This window comes from Lycorma delicatula, chromosome 3 (genome assembly GCF_047948215.1).
Source record: "Lycorma delicatula isolate Av1 chromosome 3, ASM4794821v1, whole genome shotgun sequence".
Lineage (NCBI taxonomy): Eukaryota > Metazoa > Arthropoda > Insecta > Hemiptera > Fulgoridae > Lycorma > Lycorma delicatula.
The window spans coordinates 115,028,918-115,052,980 of NC_134457.1; the positions used below are offsets into that span (position 1 = coordinate 115,028,918).

A 24,063-nucleotide genomic window follows, 5' to 3' on the forward strand; every position below is an offset into this window, starting at 1 on the left:
CATTATACCCACTTAGCAACTAATTTATTTAGAGCATTTTTTGGGGTAGTAGTGGAGGTGCAATTTTGCAAAATCTTTTTTGGAAATATTATTTTTTAATTTTAACAAATGTGCCTAAGAAAAAAATGACCTTAATTTGGCGAAATCTCAAGATACTGAGGGTGACCTTGCTCTATGACAAAAGTTGGTCAGTAATCTGACCCACTTTGGTCACAATCGGTCAAGTAGTTCTGGAAATATAAGGTGTGAAACATCACACATACATGCTAACATTTACATCCAGTTTTTGTATTTTTTGGGTTCCTTAAGTGTCAAAATGCAAAGATTGAACAGTGTATCAAATTTTTAATGATCATAATTAAAAGTAAACTTACTAAACATAACTTTTCTTTACAATGGAAGAAATTAAATTTCTTAAAAAAAGTTACATATTTTTTGATTCCAACTGCAAATTCTATAATGCACTTACATTGTATAAAGCAATGTTAATCCAGAATTTTTAACAATAACAAACTATAAAACACAGACTTTAAAAAGATTACAGAACATTATAAATAAAATAACAATATTAGTTATAAACAAAACTATTTATTTACAAGTTTACAGACAGCAGATTTATAAAAACTCAACAATAGTGCAATAACAATTACATTATTTCTAAATAAATAATGCACTAAACTAATGAACCATAAATAGCATTTACGTATGTATATCAAACAACTAAAGAATCACTCAGACATTCTCTTCTTTAATTATGATTCTTTCTTAAAAGGTGAAGGTTGAGGAAGTCTATATTTTGCCATTTCAATTTCAGCTTCAAAATAGGATGTTCGATGGTATGAAAAGTATTCAGGATTTTTATATTCACCATCCTTTGATGCTCCTGGACCAATTTCTAAAATAGAATAACATAAAATTTTATTTTAGATGTCATCAATAATTGCATGGCATAATATAGCAAAATCATAAAATAAAATTATAAGCTAAAATACACAAGAGATACAGAAAATGAGAAATATAATGCTAATTAGTATAGTAATATCAAATGTTTATACAATCAGAAAAGAGAGTACACTAATCTCTCATTTTTCATATATAGTTTTACTCATAAACCTGGTTCAACACAGTTTTGATTAAACATTAGTTAGAACTTTTTTGTAAGGGCATGAAGTTAATTTCACAAAAAATAGAGTTTAATAAAACATTTTGTTAAAGTTTAATAAATCTATTAAATTACACTGATCTGTAAGAGTTATGTTACACAGATACTGTTTGCTTATTCTTAATTAGTTTTTGACTCTGAATTCAAATATTACCTCAAAATTTATCTAAAGAGGTTCATTTTTTATAAACTTCACTAATAAAAATCATATTAATTCTATTTTGGATACAAAATAGGAGATCAGGGCAAGTCTTGGGCCCCTCATATCTGCAGTAATTCTTGTGTGTCTTTACTAATGAACTGGCTAAGAAGAAAGCCATGACATATGCCTTTTGTTATTCCTACGATATGGAGAAAGCCTGAAAACCACTAAGACAGATTGTTATATTTTACCACAGAAAACAAAGGCTCGTTTGTAGATTCTTCTAAAATGAGTTTGAAAGCAGTGTTCCTTCAAAATGTACATCAAATATACAGCACAAATGAAGGAGATATATAACAATATGACATTTTTTACTGGCAATGATATATTATGAAAAGTATTCTTGGCACATGTGTGGAGACCTAAAGATGGTAGCCATTTTTATTACAACAGCAGTTTGGTTATACATTCTCAAAAGAGTGAACAGTTACTGTTCACTCTTTTGAGAACAGAGTGAACTTTTGAGAAAAGAGTGAACAGTAACTGTTCACTCTTTTGAGAATGGAACAATGTTTGAAGAAACATTTTGTCAAAGTAATAGATCAAAATGACCACATTTTCTTATATCTTAAGAGCAAGTTTCCCAGGATCAGCGAGGCAAAAATGAAAAAAGGAATACTTGTTAGACCACAGATGTGTAAGCAAAATGAAGGATTCAACATTACTGGGAGGAATTTGATTGAATCTGAGAAAGCAGGATGTGCATCATTTCAAAATATTGTTAAATCATTCCTGATAAAAAAATTAGGTTGAGAAATCTGTAGAATTGGTGAATGAACTGAAAACTGAAAAAAAAGCTAGGATCAATGTTTTTCTAAAAATACACACGTTACAGTTGCATGGATTTTTTCCACCTATCCTTGGCAGTGTAAGTGATGAGCATGGTAAAAGCTTTCACCAAGGTATTTCAATGATTGAAACACACTTTTTTTTTAAAGAAAAAGAATATCTTTACCTTCCAGAACACTAGCCACAGTCATAAGATAGTCTTGTAAACAGATCATCCAGAAAAAGACTTGTCAAAGGATATTAAAAAACCCATACCAAAAACTATCAAAACAAAATCAATGTCACACAAAAAATAAAAAAACACATCCTTTTATTAAAATTCATCAAACTCATATAAAAAATATCTCTTTTTTAAATTATATCACCTAGGTTTACCCTTAAGTGATCCTTTTTTTCATCCTTTTTTTCATCTTTCTGAAGGCCTTAATGTCAAATTCCAAGGTGTCTGAGGTCTCAGGTATGGAATATTCTGATTCTCCGCAGTAAATATCATAGTATGTCTTGCTGCCGGCATCAGACTAAACCAGCTCCGATGATGCAGTCAACAATGCATCAGAGTCAAGACTTGAAGCATTCCCCACTAAAGCATGTGGAGCAGCTGAAGTGCTCACCCTCTCATTTAGTCCTCAATGCTTTAGGAGGCTCCATTGTTGATCTTTCACAATCTTCTTTCTCTAGTATTTTTACTTCAGGCTTCTCAGTTCCCTGGGTGGGGATACTCTGTATTTCAATTTTTATCATCAGAAAAATTGTTTTTTGTTCAGATTGCTTTTTATTCAGATTTTTGCATTTTGTTTTCAAAATTCAATTTCAAAAATTGCATTTTGTTCAGACTTCTTCAGTAGTTTAGCTTCTCTTTCCTTTACCTTTGATTGGTCAAAGGCTCATTCTTAGGTTGTGCATCAGTCTTTGATTTGGGGACATCTGATTTCTTTTTCGTTTGTTTTGGACTACTTTATAGATAGTCAACTATTTTTGAAAAAATGCTGTGTTTATAATAGCATTGACAGAAATGAAGATTATACCACACAGGATAACAAATTTGAAAGAGAAAATTCCAAGAGTGATGAAGATTAAAAACAAGTATGACATCCAAACCCACCAGGTTGGTCTAGTGGTGAACGCGTCTTCCCAAATCAGCTGATTTGGAAGTTGAGAGTTCCAGCGTTCAAGTCCTAGTAAAGCCAGTTATTTTTACGCGGACTTGAATACTAGATCGTGGATATCGGTGTTCTTTGGTGGTTGGGTTTCAATTAACCACACATCTCAGAAATGGTCGAACTGAGAATGTACAAGACTACACTTCATTTACACTCATACATATCATCCTCATTCATCCTCTGAAGTATTATCTGAACGGTAGTTACCGGAGGCTAAACAGGAAAAAGAAAAGTATGACATCCAGCTTTAGATTTAAATGCATTTTAATTACTTTTAATAATAATTTGCTGTAACTACTGTGGACTCATGTTTTGTTTCATATTTCCATTAACATTTTGTATCACTCTATTATGTGTACTCAGTTACTTCTGTGTCTATTACATGAACTTTTTGCGAATTTGAACTAGCTACATGAGTACTATCAATCAATATAATCTGCTATATTTACTAAAAATGTAATATTGTAAAACAATTTTTATTTTTATTTTAAAAAAATAATTTTAAATTTAACAAAAGCATTCATTTATACGTTAATTTATTTCAATATCTTACATGAGGGTGTGTTGTACACAATAAAATATTGTACTTATATATAACTTACACTGATTATACAATCACACTGATAGAACATACAAATCCATGAAATAAATTTTTTTTAAAAACAAAATTTTGTGATTCAGTCTAAGTTAAGAGAAAACTGTGGCTTATATTCATACACTAACAATTTTGTCTACAATGAATTTGTAAACATCAATTTGTACAATCAATTTTGTCATACATAAGTTGCCTTCCTTAGTTTTGGCACAGGAAAAGTTGATACTAACAAATACCTACATGTAGCTGCTGTTATCAACTGATTTTGACTCAAGTATTTTTTTTTACATACAATCCTCAAATATCTTAAAAATCGATAAATCTCATAATGTGTAAAATTTATTGCACAAACCTCCTAATCGTTTTTACAAGTTCAAGGTTGATAAGAGTTTGAATTTTTCAAATTGTGTTAACAATATTTCTTTGCTAAGGATGATCTTATAGAATAAAAACTAAACTGAAAAATTTAACAAAATTGTACTTCTAATTCATTATTATACCACTTTAAGTAATCACCAGGTACAATTATATATTCAAATGCAGACACATGTGCACATGCATGGTCCACATGCATGTAACACACACATGCACAGAGAGAGAGAGAGAGGGGGGGTGTAATGTTTAATTATAGTTCATTTTTTGATTGAAATTTACACATGAGTACATACTTCACAAAGTTATGAATTTTACTTGACAGGTTCATTTTATAACTTTTTATAACTAAACCAGACATGAAATCTTAAAATTAAACAAAACGGTAACTAAATAACAATTACCAGAAGTACACATTTATAACCAATTATTTTTAAAAGCTACAATCAACTACAATAACAGTCTCAGATTAAGAATATCTGAAACTAGATTCTTAAAAATTTAATAATAATTTATCCAGAAAAAAAATTAAACATACTCCCTGATGGTGGTTTTATAACTCTATTACTCAACCCAGGAGGGTTTGGAAATGATGAATCAATAACTTTATCGCTAAACAACCTCCTAATTTTCACTATGCTTGATCTACTTTTCTGAAAACAAAAATCAGATAATTTAAAAAAGTTTACTGTTATGGAAGATACAATTTTTTTCTTTTTACTAAAAAGAAACAGTTAAAACATGACATAACTTACCAAAGTAAAGAGGCTTTAGCTTTAAAATTTGAAATTATTACAATTTCAAATATGATTCTTTAGATAGCATACTACAAAGTTTTAGATTCATCCATTTAATTGCTTGTTTGTGGTGATTAAGTAAACAAACAAGCTTTGACATTTTCTTTGATTTGATGTTCAAGCTGTTAATAAATAATTTGTTTTAAAAGGTGTCAAACAAATTGTTTGACACCTAAAATGATTCTTACTTTTTAAGGATTCTTACCCTTCACTTTCAAAGGTAAAAAAAAAATGGGCTACTAAATTTAAGTGTGTTCAGAACATGATCAAAATAATCAATACTCAGGACACCTGAAAACTGCTTTGACCGACAAAATCATAACAAAAATTCACAATGCCAGATTAAATGATTGCCACATGAAGGTGCGTGAGCTTGCTGATATTGCAAACATCTTGATAAATCATATTCACTACATTTAAACAATGTTTTGGGTATGGAAAAAACTTTCTGCTTGATTGGTACCATGTTTATTAACAACTGATCAAAAACACATTTGTCCAAACACTTCTAAAGGATGTGTAGAGTTATTTAAATGTGATTGTGCTGAGTTTTTTCAACGTTTTATAACAATAGATAAAACATGGATTCACTATTAAACGCAAGAGACCGAACAGTGTGTGGAAGCAAATGAAAGTGCACCAAAAAAAGCAAAAACACTTTGATTTATAGGAAAAGTCATGGCTATGGATTTTTTGGATTCTTGTGGTGAGGTGATCATAGATTATTTGAAAAAGGGAAGACCATTATCAGGAAGATTAACTTCCCCTGGACTGATTGAGAGGTTCTATTCATACCAAACTTTCACATGGTTACAAAAAATTGTTCTTTCACCACCATAATATGACACCACACACAACTCAGTTGTGGCAGAACTCCATGGCCTAAGCTTTGAAGTGCTTCCATGTGTGCTGAATTCACTACCCTTTGGCTTCCTTTGATTACTTCTTAAACCTGAAAAAATGTTGCTGGATGAAGATTCACTTTAAATAATGATGTCACAGCTGAGACACCCACTTATTTTGTAGAGTTGGACAAATTGCATTATATTGTGGGTATTAAAAAGTTGGAAGGTCAATAGTTTAAATGTACTGAACTGCAAAGTGACTATGTTGAAAAATAAAAGAAGATTTTAAAAAAATCTTATTTTCTTTGTCAAGCCTGAAATTTTCCAAATGGCTCTCATAGTATCATTATCATTCACTAAAGGCTACGCCTTGTCGATTTAGCCACATCACTCTCATTTCCGCTTCTCTCTTCAAGTCATTATATGAACCAAGACCCATCTCCTCTTTAACATTATTGATGATGATTGCTCTCAGTCTACCTCTAGGTTTTTTACCCAAAACCTTGCCCTCAAATATATCTGTCAAGAACTGGTCATGTTGTATTGCATGTCCTATAAATTTCGCTCTTCTTCTTCGTATAGCATTTAGCAAGGACTTCCCACTCACTTCTGCTAACACTTGATCATTTCTTTTCCTATCCACCCAGCTTGTTCTTGCTATTCTCCTCCAAATACACATTTCAATTACTTTCAGTCTTCTTTCTGCTTTCCCAAGCATCCATGTTTCACACCCATCAGTTAGAACACTCCAGACATAAGTTTTAGCGAACTGTTTCCTTATTTGCATATTTATATGATTATCAGTTAGTATATTCTTTTTATCCTGGAAAGCTTGTTTTGTCAGTGCTATTCTTCTTTTTACTTCTATGGTACATTTATTATTGCTAGCAATGGTGCTTCCCAAATAACAAAAACTGTCAACCTTATCTACAACAGTACCTTCTAATTTAATATCAACCCTTGAACCTTCCTTTGTATTTCCTACAGTCATAATCTTAGTCTTCTCCTTATTAATTTACAGTTTAAATTTTGTTAGTACTTTAGAGAGTGTTTCTGACATAATCTTCATTCCTCTTGCTGTTTCTGCTAATATCATCTGCAAAGTGGATACAATGTATGGATTTTCCATTAATCCTGATTCCTTTTGTTTTTTCTTTCATTTCTACAACAGCTTTTTCATTAAACAAATTAAACAGAAATGGTGACAGTTGGCAACCTTGACTGACTTCCCTTCGTGTTTTGGCCTCTAAGCCATTGATTTCAATCTCAGTTTTCTGTATTTTATACAGATTCATAATTAATCTTCTATCCCTTAGTCGAGCTTTATTTCCCTCATTGTTTGAAATAGCAATTCCTAATCCACCTTGTCAAAGGCTTTTTCTAAGTCTACAAACGTCAAAAAAGTCTTCCTATTAACCCCAATTCTTCTCTACAATAACACTCTTACCACTAGTACACCTCTCTAGTTCCCTTCCAAGATCTGAAACCGAACTGGTCCTCTCCCAAATTTGCCTCAATTTTCCCTTTTATTCAGCTTTTAACAATTTTTAGCATTATCTTTGAAGTGTGGGATAACAAAGAGATTGTTCTGTAATTGGTGCAATCCATTGAATTTCTCTTCTTAGGAATTATTACAGTTTTGCTATTTATAAAATCTAGCGGGCGGTATCATTCCCTCTTCATAGTAACATTTGATAAGCCTATACAAACACTTCTTTATTGACTCTCCTAATTCTTTTAATATTTCTGCCAGGATGATATATCTGTGCCTGTTGCTTTGCCATTATTCAGGTTATTCAAGATGTTGACAAATTCTTCCTTAGATACAGGTGGTCCCATCATGTCTTTATCCACCTTATTTTCATCTCCCAGATATTCTCTACTGTTAACAATATCCTTTCCTTCATATAGCTCCTCAATATATTCTTTTCATCTCTCACCTACATCATCTAAATCAAAGAGAAGATCCCCATTTTTATTCCTTACCATAATTGTTTCCATTCTCCATTTTAACATCATTGACTTAATGCTAGAGTAAGCTCTGTCAGGGTTTCCTCTTTCTAGGTCTTTCTGAATCTCCTCATTTCTGTCTTGCATCCACCTTTCTTTTTCCAGTATGCATTTTTGAGTAATCATGTTCCTTATCCTTTTGTACTTCTCCAGGTCTTTTCCTCTTAACTTGTTTCGCTCTTCAATGAGGTCCAATTTCTTTGGTCATCCATGGTTTCCTTGGTTCTAACTTGTTTAGCCCTATTATTTCCTTAGCCGTTACTGTTATGGTTTCTTTCATTCCTTCCCATCCTTTTACTCTGCTGATCATCATCTGTCATTGTTTCCAGCTCCTTAACTATTTCCTCTTCCTTGAGTTTTCCTGCACACCATTTATGCTGGCTAGTTCTTTTGTATTTCCAAAATCTAATGTCACACTCTTCTATCACAAGGACATGATCACAATCTATGTCATATCCAGGATACAAATGACTAGACTTTATTTGGTTTTCATACCTATCCTTAACCAGAATATGGTCTATCTGGTATCTCCTGCCATCTCTTGGCATTGTCCAAGTATACCTTCTTCTTTTGGGCATTTCAAAGCATGTGTTAATACTGTTCACAGAAATCTAGCAGTTTTTCACCTCTGGCATTAATCTTTCCTAATCCAAATTTGCCCATCCATTTTCATTTAGTGCTTTCACCGACTGATGCGTTGAAATCACTAACTATAATTAGATTATCCTTGTCTTTAATGAACTTCATTAAATCATCTATCTTATTGTGTAAGTAAAACAAAATATCTAGCATACCAACATCTACATACCAACAAGTGATATCAAAATAATACTGGAATATTAAACATGCTTACTCTGGGCATGGCCTACACTTGCTAGTGGAACTGGTTGTAGAATTTGAGGCAGATGAACCCACTGTCAGGAAATTGCAGTTTTACCACTAGTTGTCAACAGTTGCATGCATCTCATAAGTTAAAAATAGGTTACCTCTGTTATCAGAATATCAAACAATCCTATAAATTTAATTTAAGGACAATTGCAATTGTTAAAACTCGGCAGGTAGAATTACAGCAGGAAAATTAGCAAAAATTAGTGTTGATACCTTAATTAAAAATATTTTTCAGCATTTTAGACTTTATAAATAAAATAAGAAATGATTTAAGAGCCTTAAATAAAACGGCATAATTATTTATGACATCTAAAACTGATCATTCTAGAGAGACTGTTAAACATTTTCTAAAGGAATCTGTTATTAAAAGTTTTATTTATCTGAATTAAAAAAAAAATAAAACACTTATACTCCTTTTAAACGATTTTACAAGGGGAACTGAAAGCACTTCCAGATTCCACTATAAAACAAAGTAATAGACTAGTATATTTCTGTGAATCTAAAGAGAGTGATCAACTAGTAAAAATGATGAAAATAATGTAATGTAACATGAGCAATCAGTAGCCAATGAAAATGAGTGGCACCAGTGTCTGAACTTTCCAGTCAAATAATCATTCTCCACTACTCATTTTTTCCACAAATCCCTCTGCAACAGTTTTAAGTCACATGATTCTCTGAATGCCTCAATTTATTAAGCTGACAGCCAACAGTGCCTTCACACATGTATTATAATTAAGTTATACTTATGCCAGTATTGTAATGCTCACCATGAATATCACATTACAAGTCAGTTGCCACCTAAAGGGAAGCAATGTAACAACCAGAACATTACAAATAAACATCCAATTATTATTAAGTTATGTAAATCTTCTACCAAATAGAATTTTTTATTATTATTAATGAAAATAAGGTTTCTGATATTATTTAGCCCAGAAGTGGCTGTAGGGACTACAAAAGGTTTTTTTTTATCAAATTAAAATTTTTTAATTTCAAGTAATTTTTTTTAATGTTAATACTTCCCTGAATACAAAATGCACGCACTCCTCAATATAAGGAGTATGTTATTTTTTAGCATTATAATACCTATACCAGTTTATTATGGTTATGACAATAAAATTACTATATAACAAGCACTAACTAGTAGTTGCTAGCTTACTTCTTTAAAAGTAATGATATTCGCTATACAGTAAGCTATTCTGGTGAACGGTATAATGGTTTTAAATTGAGTGAAATGTTTATCAAACTAAATTTACAATTACTTGGTAAATTTCAATTCCGACAATCAAGGCCAACAATATCGTAAATCATAGTTCTCAAATAGCAGGTGGAAAATTAACCAATATTTACAATTCTACACTTCATCTTTATTTCATATAAACTAGTCGTATGATTCCAGTTACCAATCGGTATACAACACAATATATATGACTTTTCATATTAACTGTACCACTATTTCAAGCGAAAACAAAACAATTCGGGGATAATAAAAAAAATACAATAGACTGAATAATACACTAAATAGTTGGGTACTCCACTTACCAGCAAAGATGAAGGAATTTTATTAATATACATTACAACTGGAAAAAACTATTTTTAAAATAGTTACAAGAAACGTTTTATTACCCTAGTCTATAACCTCCAAACTAATAAGGTTACTTTAAGACAGCTGTTCGTGTTTCACTCTCGACTGCTACAACTTGCCTCTCGAATGATCGAATTCAACTGACATTACTGTATTACAAAGTAAATGAACCATAATTAATGTTGCCAAGTAATTTACCTATAAAAATTCTTATGTTGTTATACTTCTCGTTTAATCCAGTACGAATCGATACATAGTTCGGACGTAAACGTGGGTAAGTTGAATTTTCAATTAGCATCTTCTATACGGAATTGATTTGGTTGTATTATTTGCACAATCGAAAATTTACTACTCAGTCGTAGATATTAAAATGTTCACTTTCGTGATTGTTATTGTGTATTCATTGTACACAACCAGCAATCCTGGCATAGGTTTATTTTAATTGTACGAGGTACTCGATTAAAATAAGTGATGTGCTTCGTTTTACTCGACAAAATGAATTACGTAAAGTAACGTTGCTGAAAATGTGTTGCACAATTTTTTGCGAATGATTCTTGTGAATATTTTCGAAAAATTTACCCTTGAGTGATCTCTGTACAGAAGTGTCTATCACAGGTCTGTAGATCTTTTTAGATTTCAAAACAAAATTTTATGTACGTAAACAATTAATTTTAATGTTACTATGATTGCATCAGAAGGCACACATTTTGCAATTATTTATTCATTTTTTACAGCACTCGAATCAGGCAACCCCAACTGAATTAACGTTTTTTAATAAAAAAAAGAGAAATCAAACTCATCTCTATGCTTATTACATAGTTTGGTAGTTAATAAATAGCCTCACTTGTGTTGTGTTATAATTCCAGCTCTTCCATACCCCAAACAAATATCCAGTTCATTATTGCATGACTTTGTGTATGTCTTCCTAGAACACAGCATTTATTATACGTCTTTCAACACATTATCATCCATTGCACAATGTTGTGTCATCACACAAGCCTTAGGTCTCCTAATTTCCAGATTTGTTTACAACCTTTTGCTGATAAAGGTATTTTTCTGCTCATATAGCATTTATTCTACATCTTGTAGTAGTACATAATCTGCATTCAATAATGTTAACACCACACAAAACTTCTAATGCCTCAATTTGATGAATACATTTCCCTTTTTTTTTCTTTTTTTTTTTTTGTCTTCAGTCATTTGACTGGTTTGATGCAGCTCTCCAAGATTCCCTATTAGTGCTAGTCGTTTCATTTCAGTATACCCTCTACATCCTACATCCCCAACAATTTGTTTTACTACTCCAAGCGTGGCCTGCCTACACAATTTTTCCCTTCTACCTGTCCTTCCAATATTAAAGCGACTATTCCAGGATGCCTTAGTATGTGGCCTATAAGTCTGTCTCTTCTTTTAACTATATTTTTCCAAATGCTACTTTCTTCATCTATTTGCCGCAATACCTATTCATTTGTCACTTTATCCACCCATCTGATTTTTAACATTCTCCTATAGCACCACATTTCAAAAGCTTCTAATCTTTTCTTCTCAGATACTCTGATTGCCCAAGTTTCACTTCCATATAAAGCGACACTCCAAACATACACTTTCAAAAATCTTTTCCTGACATTTAAATTCATTTTTGATGTAAACAAATTATATTTCTTACTGAAGGCTCGTTTAGCTTGTGCTATTCGGCATTTTATATCGCTCCTGCTTCGTCCATCTTTAGTAATTTTACTTCCCAAATAACAAAATTATTCTACCTCCATAATCTTTTCTCCTCCTATTTTCACATTCAGTGGTCCATCTTTGTTATTTCTACTACAGATAGTTTTTTCGTAGGACTTCATCTATGCCGTTCATTGTTTCTTCTAAATCCTTTTTACTCTCGGCTAGAATCACTATATCATCAGCAAATCGTAGCATCTTTATCTTTTCACCTTGTACTGTTACTCCGAATCGAAATTGTTCTTTAACATCATTAACTGCTAGTTCCATGTAAAGATTAAAAAGTAACGGCGATAGGGAACATCCTTGTCGGACTCCCTTTCTTATTAGGGCTTCTTTCTTATGTTCTTCAATTGTTATTGTTGCTGTTTGGTTCCTGTACATGTTAGCAATTGTTCTTCTATCTCTGTATTTGAACCCTAATTTTTTTAAAATGCTGAACATTTTATTCCAGTCTACGTTATCGAAAGCCTTTTCAAGGTCTATAAACGCCAAGTATGTTGGTTTGTTTTTCTTTAATCTTCCTTCTACTATTAATCTGAGGCCTAAAATTGCTTCCCTTGTCCCTATACTTTTCCTGAAACCAAATTGGTCTTCTCCTAACACTTCTTCCACTCTCCTCTCAATTCTTCTGTATAAAATTCTAGTTAAGATTTTTGATGCATGACTAGTTAAACTAATTGTTCTGTATTCTTCACATTTATCTGCCCCTGCTTTCTTTGGTATCATAACTATAACACTTTTTTTGAAGTCTCAATCGCTTCCTCACCTGCACTGCGCAGTAATTCTACAGGTATTCCGTCTATTCCAGGAGCCTTTCTGCCATTTAAATCTTTTAATGCTCTCTTAAATTCAGATCTCGGTATTGTTTCTCCCATTTCATCCTCCTCAACTTCCTCTTCTTCCTCTATAACACCATTTTCTAATTCATTTCCTCCGTATAACTCTTCAATATATTCCACCCATCTATCGACTTTACCTTTCGTATTATATATTGGTGTACCATCTTTGTTACCACATTTCCCTTATTGTCTCCAAATATATGTTTATTTATTTATTATTTTAAATATATTTAAAATTGTAATATCAGTTAATTTTGTTTCTAGTTTATGTCTTTATGAGGTCTACGATCTGCAGTCTCATTCAGTAACAGTTGGATGTAGAGACAGGTTGATGATAAAATTACGTAAAATTTTGTATATTAAGGCATTTTTTTCTAATGTTTGTTGGGTAATATAGGTTAGCCATCAAAAAGAGTGTTTATGACAAAACTTTTGGTTTTCTCAGCAACTGCTTCTGTAAGCTCTCTTCAAGGAGAAGGGTATCTCTCTCATTACCCTTGTAGTGATTATTTACTTCATGTAGCCATAGAAAATTGACTAAATCTTCTAACATGCACTTCCTTTAAATTTGGCTTAAAAATAATGAATGTATTTTTTTTTTTTAGAAAATTAAAAAATATAATTGCCTGTAACCAAATTTTCAATAAATTCACTTTTTATATAGCATACATTCACTTGCTACATTGTGTAAACATTTAAATGTAAATGTCAAATCACAAAGTATTTACTTTTTTATTTTATTTCATTTTGTGCAGCACAGTGCTAAAGTGAAAAATTGTTTCACAATGAGACTCAAAAAGTGGATAGATTGGCGAATTTTGTCAGGATTGAGAGAGTTAAGAAGAGAACTTGCAACTGCAGATGGGTTAACATTACCTACACAAGCACAGGTGGTTATATGTGGAGCAGGAGCTGTAGCAAACTCAGTTGCATATCATCTCACAGAGAATGGATGGAGAGATATTGTGGTACTTGAACAAGGGAGGTAATTATGATACAACTTTTAGTTTATTATTTGATTGGCTCAGTATAAATAATTTAAAAATAAAATTATTTATTGGAATTAATTTCTAAAAGAAATTAGGAGTATATACATTCAGATCAAATTCCTATATGTAACACTCATCATTCTAAGTCTCACCATCACCATCGATCACGCTACTCTCATTGGTTCTTTCTTTGTAACTCCTCATCTTATCCCATCCTTTACAATTACTCTTCACTTTCATCTGTACCTACCTCATTCAACCAAAGTCTTAAAGGCCTTTTTCTCATATTATATTTTCTACATCTTAGGTATTAAGATATCCTTGGAATTCCTCTATAACTTTTTTGAATCGACAAACCCATCTGATTCTGTTATTTTTTAAGTTTTAATTGTTCACTTATTTCATTGTTATTCACCTTTTCTATTATTTTTTCATTATACTTTTCAAATACTTCTCTTCCATTACTATACCTTTCTCCCACTTTATTTTTTGTCATAAGAAAGTCCCGTATGTCTGTGTAACCATTGATAGATAACACTATTGTGAGGACAGGAAATCAGTTAGTAAGTCTGTCAGGTACTTCCAAATAGTATGTAATTAAGGACAACTGCTGAGTTTAAGAACTCTACCTACTTTTGAGTGGCTCTCATATTTTAGAGAAATGCAATTTTTGTTGCAGGTTTTATTTAAACAATCAGCTCAGAATTTTTTATATTAATGTGCAAGTGTATCAAGTTAAAAATGCCCAAGTCTTCGATGGGATTGTATAAGTGCTGGTTACTCACTGCCTGCTTGTAGCCTTGATTTTCCTTCTGAGTGGAATTCTTTGACACATTTTATTGTGGTTCCTCTGACATCACACTATTTCTCCATCCTTACTTTTCCTTCATTCTTAATCTCTTTTTCCCTATTTTTGATTCTCTTGATGATAATCTGTAGGATCATTCCTTCAAGCATATTACATCCCTTTGGTATGTTTAATTAAAACATTTGAACTAGATTTATGTAATGGCCAGAATTATTGACATGATGGAGTTTCAGCTGCATGATTTTAACAGGTCTAAATCATGCCTAAGTCAATTATAAATATTAAGTGTGCTAAAACCTTGTTTTGTGTGTACAGTGCTTCTTTATTGATAACATTGTTACTAGCGACTTCTCAGAAGATCAGTTTTCTATTAAAAAGCATGTGAGGCAGAGTTTTGTTAGTTTTTTATTTGATTTCAAAAATTGTATTGTGTAATTTCTAAAACTTGTATATGTAGATATTTTATTTTATATCACCTTACATGTACTTTATTATGTGTAATAAATACAAGTATTTTTCCCCCTTTTCATTCTGACCACTACGGATTATGTTTACATAAATTTTACTTATTTTTCTTTTCCCAAAAAGTTTTAATTCTTTCACTTAGTTGCTGTCACCTTTTTTCCATCCATCTATTCACGTTTACACCCTTCTTTTCTTCTGTGTTGAAATTTAGATTCTAGAATCACTTTTCTAAATTTATCTCTGTCTTTGCATAGATCCTTAGAAATCTTTAATGATTTTAAATCTGTTTTTATTTCTTTAAACCAGTTGGTCTTTGTGGCCCTGTTTATGTAGAAAATAAATTTTTTTTTTGACAATACCTGGTTGTTCATTCTGCATAAATGCCCATAAAACTGTAATCTTCTTTCTTGGATTAAGTTCACAATTTTTTCTATATGTTTATAAATTTCTTTTTCACTTTCCAATTTGTAAATTCCATCTTCATATTTTGATCCATAAATTTTTCTTAAAATCCTTTTTTTTTACTTTTGCTATTTCTTTTTCTGAAGAAAATTGCTGACATTCTACTCCATACAGTTTTATTTCTCAATTTGTTGTTATATGAGAGAGGGTTTTTGTGGTAAATGTTCTTTGTGAGATGATAGGTAGTTTCCATTTTTCTTACTCTATTCTTCAGGTAGTTTCCATTTTTCGTACTCTACTCTTCATCTAATTTTTTTCAATCATATTCACCATTATGATTTCTCCCAAATGTTTAAATTTTTTAACTCTACTTATTTCTTTGTTGTTGGAAATTATAAGGGTTTGAGCTCTGTTCTCTTTGACATTGAAAAACCAATTTTCTCATTAAAAACCTAAGAACAATTTTGCTTATGCATTCGCTTAGTTTTTGAATTTTTATTTTAGCCTCATCTTTATCTCTTACAAAAATTACCATATCATCTGCAAAGGCCAGAATTTTTGTATTATGAATTTAGTTTTAGTGCCCATTTGTATGTTTTCATGTATTTTAACTTTTTAAGTTCTTTCTCCCATTCTCTTATAACGTCTTAAAGGCCACAATTAAAGAGGAATAGAGACAATCCATTTCCTTCCCTGTGCCAATTATGATAGGGCATACCAGAGTTATTCACGGACATCTGATGTCAACAGAAAACACACTACTGTGTGTACAATGCAGATGCCACTTGACTGTACACCACATACTTGTAGACTGCATATGTTATGCAGCCTTGCGTCACAAATTTAGATTACCAAGAGACATTCATCACATTCTAGGAATGATAGAAATGTACTGGACTGGGTATTTATTGTTACTTCTAAGAAGAATCACTATACTTCATAAGATTTAACCTGCCATAAGTTTTCATATTATTCTGTTATTCATATTGCATACATTAACCTAATTGTTACATTTCTTTCAATATTTCAGTTTTGTTCCTATTTTTATCTTAGTTTTCATCATAGATTTAACCTTATATTAAAAATCTATACTACAGAGTGTCCATAAAGTTTTTCCACGATTACAAAAATTTATTTAAAAAAAACTATTTCAGTTACAGCTGTGCAGTTTGTGGCAAAAGAAAGAAAAGATTATTCTAGTTTTTTTTATATTGGTTTGTTGCCGGTAGAGGCGGAGTAGAAATCACTGTACTCAATTTTTTATAAAATGGTATCAATCCAGGAGAAAGCGCAATGTGTGTTGTATCACGAGTCGAAATAACCGATTACTGTACAGCAAAATTTTAGAAGGGAATACAAACGATCAGCACGTGATAGCAAGAGTATCATTGCGTGATATGCGAAGTTTAAGGAGAGTGGAAGTATAGTCAACCTTCCACGAACAGGGTGGCCATCCGTTAGTGAAGAGAAGGTTGAGGTTGTGCAGCAAGCATTCATAACCCTTTCAAATCTACCCATCATGCATCTCGTGAACTAGGAATTTTACACAAGAAACTTCGCGTTGCACGTATATGAAGTTTAGATATTCCAACATCTACAGTCAGATGTACATCTACATCTACAGCCTCGGTCACCTTTGCGACCGAGATAATGACAATAAGTACTTGCAGCGTATGTATTTTTCATACTAGGCTACTTCTACACCCCAGGGAAAGTAAACAGGCATAATGTGAGAATATGGAGCTCAGAAAATCCGTACTTTACCAGGGAAAAAATTAGAGATTCCCCTAAAATGAATGTGTGGTGCAGTTTGATGCACAACAGAATCATTGGTCCTTTCTTTTTCATTGAGCAATCAATAACAGCTAACATTTACCTGGATATGCTGCAACACTTTTCTACACCTCAACTAAATGACTTGCAACCTAGGGTGGTTTTCCAGTAGGATGGTACACCACCACATTGGGGATTACTAGCTCAAGATTTTCTGAATGAATCATTTTATGGCAGGTGAATTGGGCACAATGGTCTCACTCCCTGGCCACCACAATCACCAGACATAGTCCCTTAGACTTTTCCTCTGAGGTTATTGGGGGTTATGTTAAGGGTGTTATGCAACACCCGTACCTGATCTGGACACATTGAGATGGAGAATAACTGAAGCTGTAGCTAGAGTTACCAAAGAAATGTTGACCAGCACATGGTGTGAAATTGATTATCAGTTGGACATTCTATGAATAACAAAAGGTGCACATGTTGAAGTTTATTGACAAGGTAAAAAAAATTGATATTTTTTTTTGTTTGCCACAAACTACACATCTAGCTATAACTGTAATAAATTTTTGTAATCATGGAAAGACTATGGATGCCCTGTACTATATAAAGAACAAGAAGTTTTTTGTTTGTTTGGGATAAACAAAAAACTTGTCGATCAATCTCAACCAGAGTTTTACCCATGTTTCTTGGCATAACTGAGATTGTTAGATTTATTTCATCTCAAAAATTTTTGAAGAACTAACCATTCGAATGCTTTCAAATTTTCAGGATACATTCATATTATACTACGGAAGGTTTTAAGCCACAGATCAAGGTCCTAGCTCCCATGAACGTTAAAATACTAAAAATGTTAATTATTTCTTCACTCCCAAGGAAGGTGAAGTTGTAAATTTTACTTCATTATATTTCTGCCTTTTATTCATTATATTTCTACCTCCATGGCAAAGAAAAAAAGTTATGAATTTTTTTTTCATCAAAGGTGCGTCTTACTTTAGTAACTATAGCTACTATTATTGTGTCTTTTGTAATTTAGTTTCTTTTTCAGGTTTCTATAAAGCCTCAATACTTTGATTGTTATTTATCAGTATTATTCTTACAATCATGAGGATAACAAACAGTGCAGGGGGTCCAGGGGTTAAGCCCTCTGAGTTGAAGGGACTGCCAACTGAAGCAAGTCTCCTGCAACATGGGAATGGTGAGCGAAGCAAGCTTTGTGGCTCTTGGGTAGGCCTCAGAAGGCCTGAGGAGCCCTTCAGTTGGCTCTGGGGTTTACCTGGACCCTGAGGGTCAAGGTTCTGTAAGGTGAAGTATTTTAATATCTGAGAAGGAGCCTTTTGTTAATATTTTGACTAGGGTGATGATAATGCAAAAGCATTTTTTGCCCCCCCCCCCCAAAAAAAAAATAATATCCTTGCCTTACACCAGTTTTAATTTTGAATAGTTCTGAAAGTTCTCCTTAGAGTTTCACTTTTGATTTTGTGTTAATGTTTCTTTTATAATGTTCATTGTCTTGGGATCTGTCTTAAATTCTTCAAGGATTTTAAGTAGAGGTTCCCTGTGGATGGAATCATAAGCTTTCTTCAAATCTATAAAAATTATAATTTTGGGTTTTTAATTTTTTAGTATAGTAAAATCTGTATAGATTAAAAATTTGCCTCCCCCAACAACTCCTTCCAGGTCCAAACCCACCTTGATATTGTCCAATTTATTTTTCTCAAGTTTTTTTCAGTTTTATTTTATTTAACAATATTTTGGACGAAACTTTGTACAGGATGGACAACAGTGAAATTCCTCTGTATTGTTGATGTTCCTTTTTTTTGGAGGGGATGTATTAAAGTGTTTTTCCAATCTTCTGTAATTTGTTCTGTTTGCCAGATTTCTTTAAAGATTCTTTACAATTTTTCGCTCAGTTTATCGTTGACATTTCAGCATTTCTGCAACTATATTGCCTTCTCGTATGTTTTATTATTTTTAATTGAATTTATAATGTCTTTTATTTCCTCTGTGTTTGGAGGTTGAGAAATTTGGGAGTTTCGATTTTTTTTCTGGAAGTTAAAGGTTTATTTAGGGTAGGGGCAATTCGGAATGGAATGCAAAGTTGGCAGGAGTTTATTACTCCCTACTCCATCGCAGAACCTGGACAGAGTCCCTTGCTGCTGGATCATTCTAATCGGGCTTGTTTTTTTTAAAAGGGTTAATTTTAAATAGCGGGTCTAATTTTTTCAAGTTTTGTTTATTATTATTTAGTGTTTTAAGGACGGATTTAATTGCATTCCAATCCGTTGTTAAACCAGCGTTATCGAACCCATTTTACGGGCCGACCGCGGAAGGCTAGGCTTATAAAGCCTGTCCTCCCGACGTAATTCCCCTAAGGGGCAATTCAACAGATTTTCAAAATATTTAGCTAATTATATTAGATTTTCTTAATTATTTGTTATTAGGTCCCCTTTTTCTTTCCTAAAGTTAGTACAAATTGGGTTAAAACTTGATAATTTGGTAAAAATTTCTCATATTATTTTAGAAAAACTTTCTTCCAAAATTTTCATATTATTTTAGAAAAACTTTCTTCCAAAATTTTACATTGTGTTTTCCATAATTTCTTTTTTGATTTCAAATGATTTTAGAAATTTTTTTTTATTTTATCCAGATTTCAGTGTTCTCTTTTGTAGGGTTATAATTATAATTTTTCCATATTTTTTTCTCTGTTTGGAGGAACATCTTCACAGACATTATTCCACCAAACTTGTTTTTTCTTTTTAACTTTGAGAAAGTCTCTTCTGACTAATTTTGTTTTTAAATTTATTTCAATCTTTAACTTTGATCCCTGCAATTTTGTTTTAAGTTTTTCAACAGTTTCTTCTTTTAAGTTGAGCTTTTGCACATTAAATCTTTAAATCTTCTTTGGTTTTATTTTAATTTGAATTTTGGGAGAAATTTTAATTTAATTTGGGACAAATAATGGTCTGAATCAAATTTAGATTTTCTTACTTTTACATTTAAGATTTCTGTTAGGTTACCTTTAGACATTGCAACATGATCTACTTGAAATTCTCCAAGCATTTGGTTTGGACATTTCCATGTTTTACATTTTTTGGAGATTTTCTTTAGTCTTGACATTAATTTTAAGCCAAATGTTTTACAGATTGCTATTAATCTTTTACAATTTGGATTTTTTTTTTGTGGGGTAAGTATTTTCCATTAAATTGTGTTCTTTTCCAATCTGCACATTAAGTCCCCTAATAAGATTTTTATATATTTTTTTTCAGTTTGTTTATTTCTTTTTTTAAAGTTTCCCAGTATTTTACCTTTCCTTTATTTGTAAAGTTGTCTTGGTTTATCGGAGCATGACAGTTGATTACATTGTAATATTTATTTTTGCATTTTAAAGTTAAAATAGAAAGTCTATTTCTGTTTAGAAAATAGATATTTATATTAAATAGGTACATATATTTAAAAAATATAATAGAATAGTCTATTATTTAGGGACTGAAGATTTATAAAATTATTCATTTAGTGTTTATCAGTTAAACAGGCTATTTCCAAAAATTTCAGACCATTTATATTTCTAACTAGCTTCATTTTAAAATTTTCATAATTAAAATTATTTTCATCTTTGAATCTCGTTTTATGAATTATGAAAAATTTGATTTGGAATTTATTTAACAGCTTGGTGAATTCTATTAATTTTCCAATTTTTAAGAGTGAATTTACATTTAAAGATACTGTGAAATATTTCCTTCTAAAATTCAGTTTAACTTTTAATTTTGGTTTTTGTTCTAAGTTTCCAGAGTCCTCCAATTTACTCGTATTTTCTTTATCTGGCCCTAAATAATCCGAGATGGCCAGTTGCACACTTTTTTGGGGAGGCGGATTTATACTGCCTGCGGATTGGTTTTTTGCAAATAACTTTCCAACTTTATTATGATTGTTAGTGGATGCATGAATATCTTGTGATTTCCAAAATAAGACAGTTGCAAGCTTTTGAATTTTCATGTTTAGCTTACCAAACGTTCTGAGGAGTTTTGGGCTATCCAGCAGCACCATGTGGAGGTAACCATCTTCATTCTGGCCCTAATTGAGAATAAAATCTCCACCAAAAGAATTTTCTGGAAAGAAAATTGCTGCCAGTTACAAGTATATTACACAAACTAATTGAAATTTTAATATTAGAATAATCTTGATTATTCCTAACACTTCTTTATTTCTTATTCTTTTACTATGGTACGAGGGTGAATCAAATATAAACAGTAATTTTTTTTATAAATCTATCGATTAATAATATACACAATTCATATCTTCATCATTTCTCAATACAGTTTCCTGCATGATCTACACACTTTTGCCAACAATTTGGAGGCTTGAATATTCCTTGTTCATAAAGTCTTTTAGGACTAATTGTCAACCAATTGCGCACACACTTCTTTATATCTTCATTGTTTTCGAATTGTTCCCTTCCAAGCAATTCTTTCAAGGGCGGGAAGAAAAAATAGTCACAGGGGGACAAACCTGAATTGTAGGGAGGGTGATGAAGGGGGTTTTCCAGTGTATTTTTTTTTTAATTTATCCCTTGTCAAAATCGCGGTGTGTGGCCTGGCATTGTCATGGAGAAGAATACATCTCTGATGGGCATACTCTGTCTTTTGTTTTGGTATGTGGCTTTTGTTGACTGTAGCAGCTGAGTAAGTCGCATTCCTTCGTTCGTTCATTTGCTGATTATGGAGAAAATCAATGAATAATCAATGAATCTTGAATCAAAAAAGAATCCTTGCAAGAACTTTTCCGGCTGACAGATGGTTTTGGCCGTCACTGGACAGCCCTTATCCTTCCTTTGCCACACCTTACTTGTCATTTTTGATTCTGGAATATAATGATGGACCAATGTCTCTTCACATGTGACGATGTACCCTCAAAAAATGTTCACTTGCTGAAATCGATTCAGAAGTCTCTCACAGATCTCCAACCTGACCTGTTTTTGAATTTCAGACAACTTCAAAGCCCATCGAGCACTGATTTTTTTAAAGCCAAGATGATTAGTGATAGTGGATTGAGCACTCCCATAGCTGATATCCACTTCTGATGTGATTTCTTCAACAACGAACTGGCCATCACCTTCGATAAGTTCTCAAATGGCACAGATGTTGTCAGCTATGAGACTTAACCTTGGGCGTCGATCATGACTTTCATTTTCTACATTTTCTCGCTCACCCTTTAGTTATTTGGCCCACATATACACTCAGTTCTGGGACAGTTTAGCGTTCCCAAACTGTACCTTTAAATGAGTTAAAATTTCTGCAGGTTTAACACCTTCATAAGTTAAAAACTTTATGATTGTACACTGTGCAACAAATGACGCAACCTCTTGCTCACTTATTACTGTACTGATGACAGAACAGAGCAGAGGAGTTAACCAAGCTGGTTTCCCCTCTCTAACACATCAAACATTAAACCCCCCCCCCCCACTACTCTGCCATCCAGCTCCTCAGAACTGCTTGCTGCGTAGAATATCAAAATTACCATTTAAATTTGGTTCACCCTTGTATTAAAATACTAGATTATTTATTGTTTGAAATCATTTAAATGTTATAATTTGAATTAATACCTTCCATTCTGATTACCTATATGTCTTTATCAATTATTATATGTCTAATTTCTAATTCCAGAACACTTGGCTTTTTGATAATGATCTAGCACATTAGATTAGTGTTCTATAAGATTTAGTATTCTGTAATGGATCAGTATTTTCTGGAAAATCCAAATGTTTTATTAGTAAATAAGTAAATATAAATAGCTGTTCCCTGGATTTCAGGAGTGTCTCTTCAAGATTCTGTAAGCCTTATTATAAGAAGAAAAAACCAATCTGCAAGTGGTATAAAAGAACTTGTGATGCTGTTTTATTTAATAACTTTAGGGCATATATTATATTAAAACAATTAAAGGACAGCTAAGAGAATTGTATTTGACTTTTGTTTAAGATCTTAAAAGAGTACAAGATTTATTTAACTCTCAAGATTGAATTCTAAAGGAAAATGTAAATGTGATTATGAATGTGCTTTCATTAATCATTTGTCATCTTGTAGGTTCGTAGTTGAACCTTCTACCAAATTATTCAGGACTGCCTGAAGAATCCTTGCTTCTGGAAAACTTCATAAAAATTTAAATAATTTTAAACCATTCATGCAAGGTAAGATCATAATATATGTAGAGAAATCCTACTATAACAGATGGCTGATTTTTATTATATGTATGCCTACAATCCATCAGCCCAAGGTTTTCCCTGGCTACTTGGTGATATTAAATCTTTTGAATTTTTGTGAATTTGTATAGTCGTTAAATCAAAGCCAGCAAAGAAGTACTATCTTTATCAACTGTGCTTACAGTATGAACATTGCCAATCACCACATTTAAGTAAATTACTTGGTTTTCCAAGATTTAATATTGTTTTTTTTTTTAATATATATTACTTTGTTAATAAAAATCAGTTCATCTGTTATTGTAGGATGCCCTTATGTATATTATCATCTTACCTTGCTGAATGGTTTAAAATTGTTTAGATTTTTACAAAGTTCTCCAGAAGCAAGGATGCTTCAGGTAGTCCTGAATCATTTGGTAAAAGGTTCAACTAGGAAAAATAGATTTTTACTATTCAAAATA

The 24,063-nt window shown here is 32.0% G+C and overlaps 2 protein-coding genes across 4 annotated transcripts in view; one reads left to right on the forward strand and one right to left on the reverse strand.

Moving 5' to 3' along the window:
- Positions 1-568: 568 nt before the first annotated feature.
- Positions 569-10,498, reverse strand: LOC142321914 (uncharacterized). Its single transcript, XM_075360433.1, has 3 exons — positions 10,360-10,498; positions 4,819-4,933; positions 569-895 (listed from the first exon to the last, which is right to left on the reverse strand). Exons 1-3 carry the CDS (start codon positions 10,390-10,392, stop codon positions 753-755), a joined length of 291 nt encoding a protein of 96 aa, XP_075216548.1. The 5' UTR covers positions 10,393-10,498; the 3' UTR covers positions 569-752.
- A 36-nt stretch (positions 10,499-10,534) lies between these two features.
- LOC142321913 (pyruvate dehydrogenase phosphatase regulatory subunit, mitochondrial-like) overlaps positions 10,535-24,063 on the forward strand; it is a 128,816-nt gene continuing 115,287 nt past the window's right edge. For 2 of the 3 annotated variants that reach the window (XM_075360429.1, XM_075360431.1), the window contains exons 1-2: positions 10,535-10,676; positions 13,728-13,957. In XM_075360429.1, the coding sequence (XP_075216544.1) occupies positions 13,758-13,957 (200 nt within the window). In that variant the 5' untranslated portion in view covers positions 10,535-10,676; positions 13,728-13,757. Of the gene's footprint in view, positions 10,677-10,713; positions 11,018-13,727; positions 13,958-24,063 lie in introns of those variants that run through there. The other variant, XM_075360430.1, reaches the window with a different exon arrangement.